Source organism: Ylistrum balloti, unplaced genomic scaffold, assembly GCF_031769215.1.
Source record: "Ylistrum balloti isolate Yb309-2 unplaced genomic scaffold, AGI_CSIRO_Ybal_v1 Utg370298, whole genome shotgun sequence".
In the NCBI taxonomy this organism is placed as follows: Eukaryota; Metazoa; Mollusca; class Bivalvia; order Pectinida; family Pectinidae; genus Ylistrum; species Ylistrum balloti.
In genome coordinates this window covers 1,120,187-1,133,261 of record NW_026782224.1, presented here as the reverse complement: position 1 = coordinate 1,133,261, position 13,075 = coordinate 1,120,187, and the positions used below count along the sequence as shown (strand labels likewise).

Here is a 13,075-nt window from a genome sequence, read left to right as displayed (position 1 = left end):
ATACCTCTGACATACCAGATGTTTATAATCCCAACAGGTTACATACCTCTGACACACCTGATGTTTATAATCACACTAGGTTACACACCTCTGACACACCTGATGTTTATAATCTGACATACCAGATGTTTATAATCCCAACAGGTTACATACCTCTGACACACCTGATGTTTATAATCACACTAGGTTACACACCTCTGACACACCTGATGTTTATAATCCCACGATGTAACATACCTCTGACACACCTGATGTTTATAATCCCACTAGGTTACATACCTCTGACACACCTGAACTTTGTATTAACACCTGGATGTTTTCTGTCACTAATTCAGCACAGAGTGCAATGAGTGCAGCACTGACCAGAAGAATGATAGCACTTTTTATCCTTGACCAAGAGGGTGTGCCATGCCTGGTACCTTAAAATGTTGAATGAAAATCCATGTTAAAAGAAACAGAAATCCTGAGTACAAGAATGTTTAATCAGTTTAATCAAATCTTGATATTGCTGATACTGTATATTATGTAATCCTAAATTTGGAGACTCCTTGTACATCAATATTTTAAGACACCTCAGTACTTCAGGGTTTTAAGACACCTCAGGTCTTCAGTGTTTTGAGACACCTCAGTACTTCAGGGTTTTAAGACACCTCAGTATTTCAGGGTTTTGAGACACCTCAGAACTTCAGGGTTTTGAGACACCTCAGTACTTCAGGGTTTTGAGACATCTCAGTATTTCAGTGTTTTAAAACACCTCAGTACTTCAGGGTTTTGAGACACCTCAGTACTTCAGTGTTTTGAGACACCTCAGTACTTCAGGGTTTAGTGACTCTTCAGTACTTCAGGGTTTTGCGACACCTCAGTACTTCAGTGTTTTGAGACACTTCAGTACTTCAGGGTTTTTAGACACCTCAGTACTTCAGTGTTTAGAGACACCTCAGTACTTCAGGGTTTTGAGACACCTCAGTACTTCAGGGTTTTGAGACACCTCAGTACTTCAGGGTTTTGAGACACCTCAGTGCTTCTGGGTTTAGTGACTCTTCATTACTTCAGGGTTTTTGAGACACCTCAGTACTTCAGGGTTTTGAGACACCTCAGTACTTCAGTGTTTAGAGACATCTCAGTACTTCAGGGTTTTGAGATACCTCAGTACTTCCGGGTTTTGAGACACCTCAGTGCTTCAGTGTTTTGAAACACCTCAGTACTTCAGGGTTTTGAGACACTTCAGTACTTCAGTGTTTTGAGACACCTCAGTACTTCAGGGTTTTGAGACACCTCAGTACTTCAGGGTTTTGAGACACCTCAGTACTTCAGTGTTTTAAAACACCTCAGTACTTCAGGGTTTTGAGACACCTCAGTACTTCAGGGTTTTGAGACACCTCAGTACTTCAGGGTTTTTAGACACCTCAGTACTTCAGGGTTTTTAGACACCTCAGTACTTCAGAGTTTAGTGACTCTTCATTACTTCAGGGTTTTGATACACCTCAGTACTTCACTGTTTTGAGACACTTCAGTACTTCGGGGTTTTGAGACTCCTCAGTACTTCAGATTTTTGAGACACCTCAGTACGTCAGGATTTTGAGACACCTCAGTATTGCAGGGTTCTGAGACACCTCAGTATTGCAGGGTTCTGAGACACCTCAGTACTTCAGGGTTTTGAGACACCTCAGTACTTCAGTGTTTTGAGACACCTAAGTACTGCAGGGTTTTGAGACTCCTCAGTACTTCAGTGTTTTGAGACCCTCAGTACTGCAGGGTTTTGAGACACCTCAGTACTTCACGGTTCTGAGACACCTCAGTACTTCAGGGTTTTGTGACAAAAAATAATTACCTCATTAATAATTGACATATTTCATGAAATTATTCCTTAAATGAAAATAAAAAGCCAACTTCACATAAATGTTTGCAAGAGAATAAAACTACATCCTGACCAGTAAAGAAACAAGAGGCCTAGCGGCCTGAGATAAGCAATATTGAATATAAAGGTTAAAGGATAGTTATCAAATGTCATGAAACAGAAATTGTGACACTGAATATCATCAAAACTGTCATCCTATACTAATAGTTCTTACAAAGTTATTTCCAGTGGAAAATGACCAATGTTATGCTCAAAAATGCAAATTTTCTATGAAAATCACAGTAGTCTAAAAAAAAATCCTCACAAGGCAGAAATATGAGACTTATTTTGGTAATTAAAGCACCTTAAATCCACTGGGAATTGAACAAATTATGCTCAAAAATCTAGTTTTCCTTTTTTAACTATAGTAGACTTTACCCCTCCCCACAGGGAAATGTGAGACTCTGGGGCCATGAAATTCACAATTTTGGTAAAGCACCTTACGATGCTTCTATCCATTAAGAGTATTTGATTCTACCATATCTGGCTGTTGAGAAGAAGATTTTTTTAATTTAAGTCAATCTGATCCTTTTTGGCCCTGCTCACCAGCCCTTGTTGGGTGGGGACTGTATAATTCACAAGTTTGGTTCATCAAAGGCCCGGGCAGGTTTATACAAAATTTCATTGATGTCAAATCAGGAGTTTTTGAGAAGAAGTTGAAAATGTTAAATTGTTTATGGACACACAACACTGGACGAAGGTGATTGCAATAGGAAACCATGAGACTTTTGTTTCAGGTGACTAAATAATGTGAGTTGTTAGATGTTGTCTTTACTTTCTTTTTTTCAGAAAGACAAGACAGCAGGACATGATACATTTTTCCCTCAATAAGAGATGACACTGGTGAAGCTACACTAAACAAGGCCTACCTTTATGATGCTCCCCCTTCACTTCCACGTCACCAGAATGGTCATGCTGAGCAATGTTGGCAGAATGCGTCTTCAGTGCAAATATCATCCCTATGATGTAGGCTATGGGCAGTAACACTGAGCAAGCATACACCAGGGGCTTCACGTGTCCACGGTACAGTGAAGAATCGCCTTCTAGGCTAGACTGTAAGGGGAGATAATCATGTAAAACAGGCATACATCACAGGAGGAAGACAAATATTGACAGTAAAGGAAGAGATGGGGGGGGGGAGAGGGAATACATCAAGGAAATTGGGTAGAGTATTAACTGTGAACACAAGCATATAAGGGGATGTAATCTTTGCTTCTTAAACAGCAATACTTAAAGATGTGGATCTGTTTGGTGATGTATTATTACACATGTATATAACATTACAAACTGGATACTTACCACAGAGCTGCGACACTCACTGCAGTGGAGTGAGTAACTCGAGTTTGATGTAACATCAGTGGCATTCTCATCATACACATTTACACAGCTTTTACAGTGCATGTTACCAAAGATCTTTGCAAATATAGTTGGAGCATACACACCTACCGAAAAAAGTCCAATATTAGAAGGTATTGTAAACAAAAGGCCCAAGGGCCTTCATTGCTCACATGACTTATTTAGCTATTCAGCAATTTAATTTCAAATTTCAAATATGATAAATAATTTCAGATATAATTTTCATATTCGGTCCATTGTGGTCAAAAAGAACTTAGATTCATTTTCATAAAAAATTGCTTCAGACCACACTTGGACAATATCGTTGTATAAACAAAGTTTTTTTAAGAAGTTACATTCACCAAATTGGCGCAGGTTTACAAATATCTAAATGTATTGTCCATCATACAGTGATATGCAAATCTCCTTCTTTGACAAAGCAGAATTTTTAATTGATACTTTCCAAACATTGAATTTGTCTGATAAATTTGAAAATCTTATGAACGAACAGCAACTAGGTATATCTGATGATAAACACAGTGCTAAATCTTTTTGTCTACTCTTTGACAGTGTACGTTCCCAGATCAGTATTCTTTATGAATTGTAATAACACATTACATAGTTGTTACTGTACCTCCAACTGCTACAAACAACAGAAGGGCGGTAACATTGGCTGCCCGGGGGTTGAATCGCTGGGAGTGGTATTTGATTCCTCCAACAACCATACAGATTCCCTACAACGATGCAAACACACAACTAATACAAAATACAAAACTTTCCTTAGGTATCAGGGGGCACAACCTCCCACAAATGATGATAATTCTTCAGGGAACTGCCGTAGATACAAAATGGATACAGATTCTTCACCAACAAAGGGTTGAATGTATGTCGAGAATGAAGACAACACGAACAGCTCCTTCCCAATTCACGAATTCGTTTTTTTATTGTCTTCACTCTCGACCTACATTTCATTTGGTATGTACACCTATACACGTCTGATTAACTTGGGCAATGATGACACAGATATACTATCTAAACTGATTAATCAATTAATAATCAAAATTATTAATAGATTGGAATTTTATAGTTATCAGTGACTATTTTACAATCATATCTGACCACCAGAACTACACTAGACTTAAGTGTAATGATATCCTTGCCCTATAGATGTTCAATCCTATATACATTAAAGACAGGACTCACCGGTATAAAGAGTAGACTGCCCACTATTGCACCTGAAATCCAAAAATACAAATTCAATTTTAATTTCTGTTGTTTTACTCACAATAGTCATATCAAATGTGAACTGGAGAAACCGTAATAAAGATAAACAATCTGATTGAATAGTTTGATTTAAAATCCATCAAATTTGATTTTTTTTGTTTGTTTTGCTGGATTTATTGACCCATGAACAATCAGGGTCACTTTGAGGTAAAAACTCTTTAAAGTAGCGGGTATATACCTCACTGAACAACATGCAGGAGGCTCATTACATGCCATGTGGTGCAATTAGAGTGAAGTGTCTTTTCCAAGGACACAACCTGGTCAGCACAGACTGGTGTGTTTCTCAGCTGCCAGAGGAACACAAACTATCATGGGAGGAGAATGTCTATTGACAGGATTTTCACCTAAGGTTATATAGGCATGCTGCTCTTCCCACTGAACTGTCACAACCCCTATCAATCATAGTTTCATAACTTCCAAAAACAAGCTTGTTTCATGGCATAGTCCATGAAGAAGGCATTCTGGTAAGGCAAAGTGGGAAAATGTCACTATTTATCAATATCCATCAATCCAATTATAGATATTAGAATTATTTATGTATATTCAGATTTTCTACGGATATCTATATATAAATTGTGACTTTTTTTCTCCACTTTTGCTTGTCATATCATGGTGCAGAAGGCTTCAGAACTTGATATCATAATATTCAAAGCAAGCTGAATGCCTCTAAGGCCAGCTGCAGTTTTTGATTATCAAATTAGAAGCTGTTCAGAATTTTGGAAGCATGTGATTCTATCAATGCTTAAAATGAATGTTGTCCATGTTACCAAGATTAATTTTAGGACTTCATTCCCATGATCTTTAAACTAAACACCATCAATTTTTTTGGTCTTTGATTATTTCATCTTTCACTACAGCATTACAAACAAGTGTGAATAATTGACAAGAGTAAGACAAACCTGTGAGAGAAGACTTGACCAGGATACCTGACAACAGTGAGACTTACCTGTGAGAGAAGACTTGACCAGGATACCTGACAAGTAAGACTTACCTGTCGGAGAAGACTTGACCAGGATACCTGACAACAGTAAGACTTACCTGTGAGAGAAGACTTGACCAGGATACCTGACAAGAGTAAGACAAACCTGTGAGAGAAGACTTGACCAGGATACCTGACAACAGTAAGACTTACCTGTGAGAGAAGACTTGACCAGGATACCTGACAACAGTTAGACTTACCTGTGGGAGAAGACTTGACCAGAATAGCTGACAACAGGAAGACTTACCTGTGAGAGAAGACTTGACCAGGATACCTGACAACAGCAAGGCTTACCTGTGAGAGAAGATTTGACCAGGATACCTGAAAACAGTAAGACTTACCTGTGAGAGAACACTTGACCAGGATACCTGACAACAGTAAGACTTACCTGTGGGAGAAGACTTGACCAGAATAACTGACAACAGTATGGCTTACCTGTGAGAGAAGACTTGACCAGGATACCTGACAAGTAAGACATACCTGTGAGAGAAGACTTGACCAGGATACCTGACAACAGTAAGACTTACCTGTGAGAGAAGCCTTGACCAGGATACCTGACAAGTAAGACATACCTGTGAGAGAAGACTTGACCAGGATACCTGACAACAGTAAGACTTACCTGTGAGAGAAGACTTGACCAGGATACCTGACAACAGTAAGTATTACCTGTGAGAGAAGACTTGACCAGGATACCTGACAACAGTAAGACTTACCTGTGAGAGAAGACTTGACCAGGATACCTGACAAGTAAGACATACCTGTGAGAGAAGACTTGACCAGGATACCTGACAACAGTAAGACTTACCTGTGAGAGAAGACTTGACCAGGATACCTGACAACAGTAAGACATACCTGTGAGAGAAGACTTGACCAGGATTCCTGACAACAGTAAGACTTACCTGTGAGAGAAGACTTGACCAGGATTCCTGACAACAGTAAGACTTACCTGTGAGAGAAGACTTGACCAGGATACCTGACAACAGTGAGACTTACCTGTGAGAGAAGACTTGACCTGGATACCTGACAACAGTAAGACTTACCTGTGAGAGAAGACTTGACCAGGATACCTGACAACAGTAAGACTTACCTATGAGAGAAGACTTGACCAGAATACCTGACAACAGTAAGACATACCTGTGAGAGAAGACTTGACCAGGATACCTGACAAGTAAGACTTACCTGTGAGAGAAGACTTGACCAGGATACCTGACAAGTAAGACATACCTGTGAGTATGTAAGTCTTACCTGTGAGAGAAGACTTGACCAGGATACCTGACAACAGTAAGACTTACCTGTGAGAGAAGACTTGACCAGAATAACTGACAACAGTATGGCTTACCTGTGAGAGAAGACTTGACCAGGATACCTGACAACAGTAAGACTTACCTGTGAGAGAAGACTTGACCAGGATACCTGACAAGTAAGACTTACCTGTGAGAGAAGACTTGACCAGGATTCCTGACAACAGTAAGACTTACCTGTGAGAGAAGACTTGACCAGGATACCTGACAACAGTGAGACTTACCTGTGAGAGAAGACTTGACCTGGATACCTGACAACAGTAAGACTTACCTGTGAGAGAAGACTTGACCAGGATACCTGACAACAGTAAGACTTACCTATGAGAGAAGACTTGACCAGGATACCTGACAACAGTAAGACTTACCTGTGAGAGAAGACTTGACCAGGATACCTGACAACAGTATGTCTTACCTGTGAGAGAAGACTTGACCAGGATTCCTGACAACGATAAGACTTACCTGTGAGAGAAGACTTGACCAGGATACCTGACAAGTAAGACTTACCTGTGAGAGAAGACTTGACCAGGATACCTGACAACAGTAAGACTTACCTGTGAGAGAAGACTTCACCAGTTCTACATAACAACCAGAACCTTCTTCACTCCCTTTAGACAGAGCCAGGACAAAAATTATTATTTCTACAACAGACCCAAAGGTGGCGTTCAGAACTGCTCCTATGGTAAAGGTACTCTGAGCAGCAATACTGAAAACAAAAGAACACTCACAGATAATACACCTTGTCACATTTATCACTTGTATCATTTGTAATACTTTATATTGTCAGTCATTGTAAACCTAAAACCACTGTGATAATACTTTACATTGTCCGTCATTGTAAACCTACAGCCACTGTGATAATACTTAACATTGTCAGTCATTGTAAACCTACAGCCACTGTATCATTGTAAACCTACAGCCACTGTATCGTTGTAAACCTACAGCCACTGTATCATTGTAAACCTACAGTCACCGTGATAATACTTAACATTGTCAGTCATTGTAAACCTATAGCCACTGTGATAATACTTAACATTGTCAGTCATTGTAAACCTACAGCCACTGTATCATTTTAAACCTACAGCCACTGTATCGTTGTAAACCTACAGCCACTGTGATAATACTTACATTGTCAGTCATTGTAAACCTACAGCCACTGTATCATTGTAAACCTACAGCCACTGTATCGTTGTAAACCTACAGCCACTGTGATAATACTTTACATTGTCAGTCATTGTAAACCTACAGCCACTGTATCATTGTAAACCTACAGCCACTGTGATAATACTTAACATTGTCCGTCATTGTAAACCTACAGCCACTGTATCATTGTAAACCTACAGCCACTGTATCGTTGTAAACCTACAGCCACTGTGATAATACTTTACATTGTCAGTCATTGTAAACCTACAGCCACTGTATCATTGTAAACCTACAGCCACTGTGATAATACTTAACATTGTCCGTCATTGTAAACCTACAGCCACTGTGATAATACTTAACATTGTCCGTCATTGTAAACCTACAGCCACTGTATCATTGTAAACCTACAGCCACTGTATCGTTGTAAACCTACAGCCACTGTGATAATACTTAACATTGTCCGTCATTGTAAACCTACAGCCACTGTATCATTGTAAACCTACAGCCACTGTATCGTTGTAAACCTACAGCCACTGTGATAATACTTTACATTGTCAGTCATTGTAAACCTACAGCCACTGTATCATTGTAAACCTACAGCCACTGTGATAATACTTAACATTGTCCGTCATTGTAAACCTACAGCCACTGTGATAATACTTAACATTGTCAGTCATTGTAAACCTACAGCGACTGTATCATTGTAAACCTACAGCCACTGTGATAATACTTTACATTGTCAGTCATTGTAAACCTACAGCCACTGTATCATTGTAAACCTACAGCCACTGTGATAATACTTAACATTGTCCGTCATTGTAAACCTACAGCCACTGTGATAATACTTAACATTGTCAGTCATTGTAAACCTACAGCCACTGTGATAATACATTACATTGTCAGTCATTGTAAACCTACAGCCACTGTGATAATACTTTACATTGTCAGTCATTGTAAACCTACAGCCACTGTATCATTGTAAACCTACAGCCACTGTATCATTGTAAACTTACAGCCACTGTGATAGTACATTACATTGTCCGTCATTGTAAACCTACAGCCACTGTGATAATACTTTACATTGTCAGTCATTGTAAACCTACAGCCACTGTGATAATACATTACATTGTCCGTCATTGTAAACTTACAGCCACTGTATCATTGTAAACCCACAGCCATTGTATCATTGTAAACTTACAGCCACTGTATCATTGTAAACTTACAGCCACTGTGATAATACTTTACATTGTCGGTCATTGTAAACCTACAGCCACTGTATCATTGTAAACTTACAGCCACTGTATCATTGTAAACTTACAGCCACTGTGATAATACTTTACATTGTCAGTCATTGTAAACCTACAGCCACTGTATCATTGTAAACCTACAGTCACTGTGATAATACTTTACATTGTCAGTCATTGTAAACCTACAGTCACTGTATCATTGTAAACCTACAGTCACTGTGATAATACTTTACATTGTCAGTCATTGTAAACCTACAGCCACTGTATCATCGTAAACTTACAGCCACTGTATCATTGTAAACCTACAGTCACTGTGATAATACTTAACATTGTCAGTCATTGTAAACCTACTGCCACTGTATCATTGTAAACTTACAGCCACTGTATCATTGTAAACCTACAGCCACTGTATCATTGTAAACCTACAGCCACCGTGATAATACTTTACATTGTCAGTCATTGTAAACCTACAGCCACTGTGATAATACTTAACATTGTCAGTCATTGTAAACCTACAGCCACTGTATCATTGTAAACTTACAGCCACTGTATCATTGTAAACCTACAGCCACTGTGATAATACTTTACATTGTCCGTCATTGTAAACCTACAGCCACTGTGATAATACTTTACATTGTCAGTCATTGTAAACCTACAGCCACTGTGATAATACATTACATTGTCAGTCATTGTAAACCTACAGCCACTGTATCATTGTAAACCTACAGCCACTGTGATAATGTTTGGTTTTGTTATCAATTCATTGTAGACAGTTGTCTTACTTCATTAGTTTTGCTATAATGACCCATTTATATTGTATATTTGTACATGTCCCACCATTAGATGTATCTACTGGGCAATCTGTGGTTGTAAAACAAACATTGGATCTTTGGGTCTTTACATGATCCTGCCCAGTAGTTCAGGAGTCATTCGTAACATGGTCTCAAATTTCCTTAATGAATTTTCAATAGGACTCAATGACAGCAATACTTAAATCCTGTATCTAATTTTTCTGCCCCAACAATTACCTGATAATTGCCAGACCGATGTAGTAGGTTAATGGTATGATGGCACACACTCCCAGAATACATTTCTGAAACAGACAAAAGGAAACATTTTGAAATCTCTGACAATTTGTTACATTTTCTATGTAACTGATTTTATTCCCAGTATTTCTAGCTTTAGCCATCTAGCCATAATTACTTTGTGAAAATAAAAATGAAAAATAACAATAATTTTAAGTTGTTTGAAAGTTCAACATAAGATCTGTAGAGTTATTACTGTGGTGCAGATAAGAGAACAAACATTAGTTTGGATGTGGAAGGAAAACCCACAGGAGAACACCCAAAAGGACAAACCCACAGGAGAACACCCAAAGGGACAAACCCACAGGAGAACACCCAAAGGGACAAACCCACAGGAGAACACCCAAAGGGGAAAACCCACAGGAGAACACCCAAAGGGGAAAACCCACAGGAGAACACCCAAAGGGACAAACCCACAAGGGAAAACCCAAAGGGACAAACCCACAAGGGAAAACCCAAAGGGACAAACCCACAGGAGAACACCCAAAGGGACAAACCCACAGGAGAACACCCAAAGGGACAAACCCACAGGAGAACACCCAAAGGGACAAACCCACAGGAGAACACCCAAAGGGACAAACCCACAGGAGAACACCCAAAGGGACAAACCCACAAGGGAAAACCCACAGGAGAACACCCAAAGGGACAAACCCACAAGGGAAAACCCACAGGAGAACACCCAAAGGGACAAACCCACAAGGGAAAACCCACAGGAGAACACCCAAAGGGACAAACCCACAGGAGAACACCCAAAGGAGAAAACCCACAAGGGAAAACCCAAAGGGACAAACCCACAAGGGAAAACCCAAAGGGACAAACCCACAAGGGAAAACCCAAAGGGACAAACCCACAAGGGAAAACCCAAAGGGACAAACCCACAAGGGAAAACCCAAAGGGACAAACCCACAAGGGAAAACCCAAAGGGACAAACCCACAAGGGAAAACCCAAAGGGACAAACCCACAGGAGAACACCCAAAGGGACAAACCCACAAGGGAAAACCCAAAGGGACAAACCCACAAGGGAAAACCCAAAGGGACAAACCCACAAGGGAAAACCCAAAGGAGAAAACCCACAGGAGAACAAACCCACAAGGGAAAACCCAAAGGAGAAGGAGAAACCCACAAGGGAAAACCCAAAGGGACAAACCCACACCCAAAGGGACAAACCCACAGGAGAACACCCAAAGGGACAAACCCACAAGGGAAAACCCAAAGGAGAAAACCCACAGGAGAACACCCAAAGGGACAAACCCACAAGGGAAAACCCAAAGGAGAAAACCCACAGGAGAACACCCAAAGGGACAAACCCACAAGGGGAAACCCACAGGAGAACACCCAAAGGGACAAACCCACAAGGGTAAACCCAAAGGAGAAAACCCACAGGAGAACACCCAAAGGGACAAACCCACAAGGGAAAACCCAAAGGAGAAAACCCACAGGAGAACACCCAAAGGGACAAACCCACAAGGGAAAACCCAAAGGAGAAAACCCACAGGAGAACACCCAAAGGGACAAACCCACAAGGGAAAACCCAAAGGGACAAACCCACAGGAGAAACCCAAAGGGACAAACCCACAGGAGAACACCCAGTGAGCCCAGTGGCGTCTGACACAGTAAAATAGTACTTACTGTGAGCCCAGTGGCCGTCTGACACAGTAAAATAGTACTTACTGTGAGCCCAGTGGCCGTCTGACACAGTAAAATAGTACTTACTGTGAGCCCAGTGGCCGTCACACAGTAAAATAGTACTTACTGTGAGCCCAGTGGCCGTCTGACACAGTAAAATAGTACTTACTGTGAGCCCAGTGGCCGTCTGACACAGTAAAGGGACACTGTGACCCAGTGGGAAAACCCAAAATAGTACTTACTGTGAGCCCAGTGGCCGTCTGACACAGTAAAATAGTACTTACTGTGAGCCCAGTGGCCGTCTGACACAGTAAAATAGTACTTACTGTGAGCCCAGTGGCCGTCTGACACAGTAAAATAGTACTTACTGTGAGCCCAGTGGCCGTCTGACACAGTAAAATAGTACTTACTGTGAGCCCAGTGGCCGTCTGACACAGTAAAATAGTACTTACTGTGAGCCCAGTGGCCGTCTGACACAGTAAAATAGTACTTACTGTGAGCCCAGTGGCCGTCTGACACAGTAAAATAGTACTTACTGTGACCCCAGTGGCCGTCTGACACAGTAAAATAGTACTTACTGTGACCCACGTGGTTGTATGATACAGTAAAACAGTACTTTCTGTGAGCCCAGTGGTTGTCTGATACAGTAAAACAGTACTTACTGTGACCCCAGTGGTCGTCTGATACAGTAAAACAGTACTTACTGTGACCCCAGTGGTCGTCTGATACAGTAAAACAGTACTTACTGTGACCCCAGTGGTCGTCTGAAACAGTAAAACAGTACTTACTGTGACCCCAGTGGTCGTCTGATACAGTAAAACAGTACTTACTGTGACCCCAGTGGTCGTCTGATACAGGAAAACAGTACTTATTGTGACCCCAGTGGTCGTCTGATACAGTAAAACAGTACTACTGTGACCCCAGTGGTCGTCTGATACAGTAAAACAGTACTTACTGTGACCCCAGTGGTCGTCTGATACAGTAAAACAGTACTTACTGTGACCCCAGTGGTCGTCTGATACAGTAAAACAGTACTTACTGTGACCCCAGAGGTCGTCTGATACAGTAAAACAGTACTTACTGTGACCCCAGTGGTCGTCTGATACAGTAAAACAGTACTTACTGTGACCCCAGTGGTCGTCTGATACAGTAAAACAGTACTTACTGTGACCCCAGTGGT

The 13,075-nt window shown here is 40.7% G+C and overlaps 1 protein-coding gene across 1 annotated transcript in view; it reads right to left on the bottom strand.

The window, feature by feature from the left end:
* The window catches only part of LOC132553120 (uncharacterized), a 30,706-nt gene that overhangs the window by 7,212 nt on the left and 10,419 nt on the right, over positions 1-13,075 (bottom strand). Inside the window, exons 8-14 of the mRNA XM_060217332.1 lie at positions 10,212-10,276; positions 7,348-7,499; positions 4,436-4,467; positions 3,867-3,966; positions 3,197-3,339; positions 2,767-2,950; positions 280-419 (exon numbers count right to left, since the gene is read on the bottom strand). Coding sequence (XP_060073315.1) covers positions 280-419; positions 2,767-2,950; positions 3,197-3,339; positions 3,867-3,966; positions 4,436-4,467; positions 7,348-7,499; positions 10,212-10,276 — 816 coding nt within the window. The remainder of the gene's footprint in view (positions 1-279; positions 420-2,766; positions 2,951-3,196; positions 3,340-3,866; positions 3,967-4,435; positions 4,468-7,347; positions 7,500-10,211; positions 10,277-13,075) is intronic.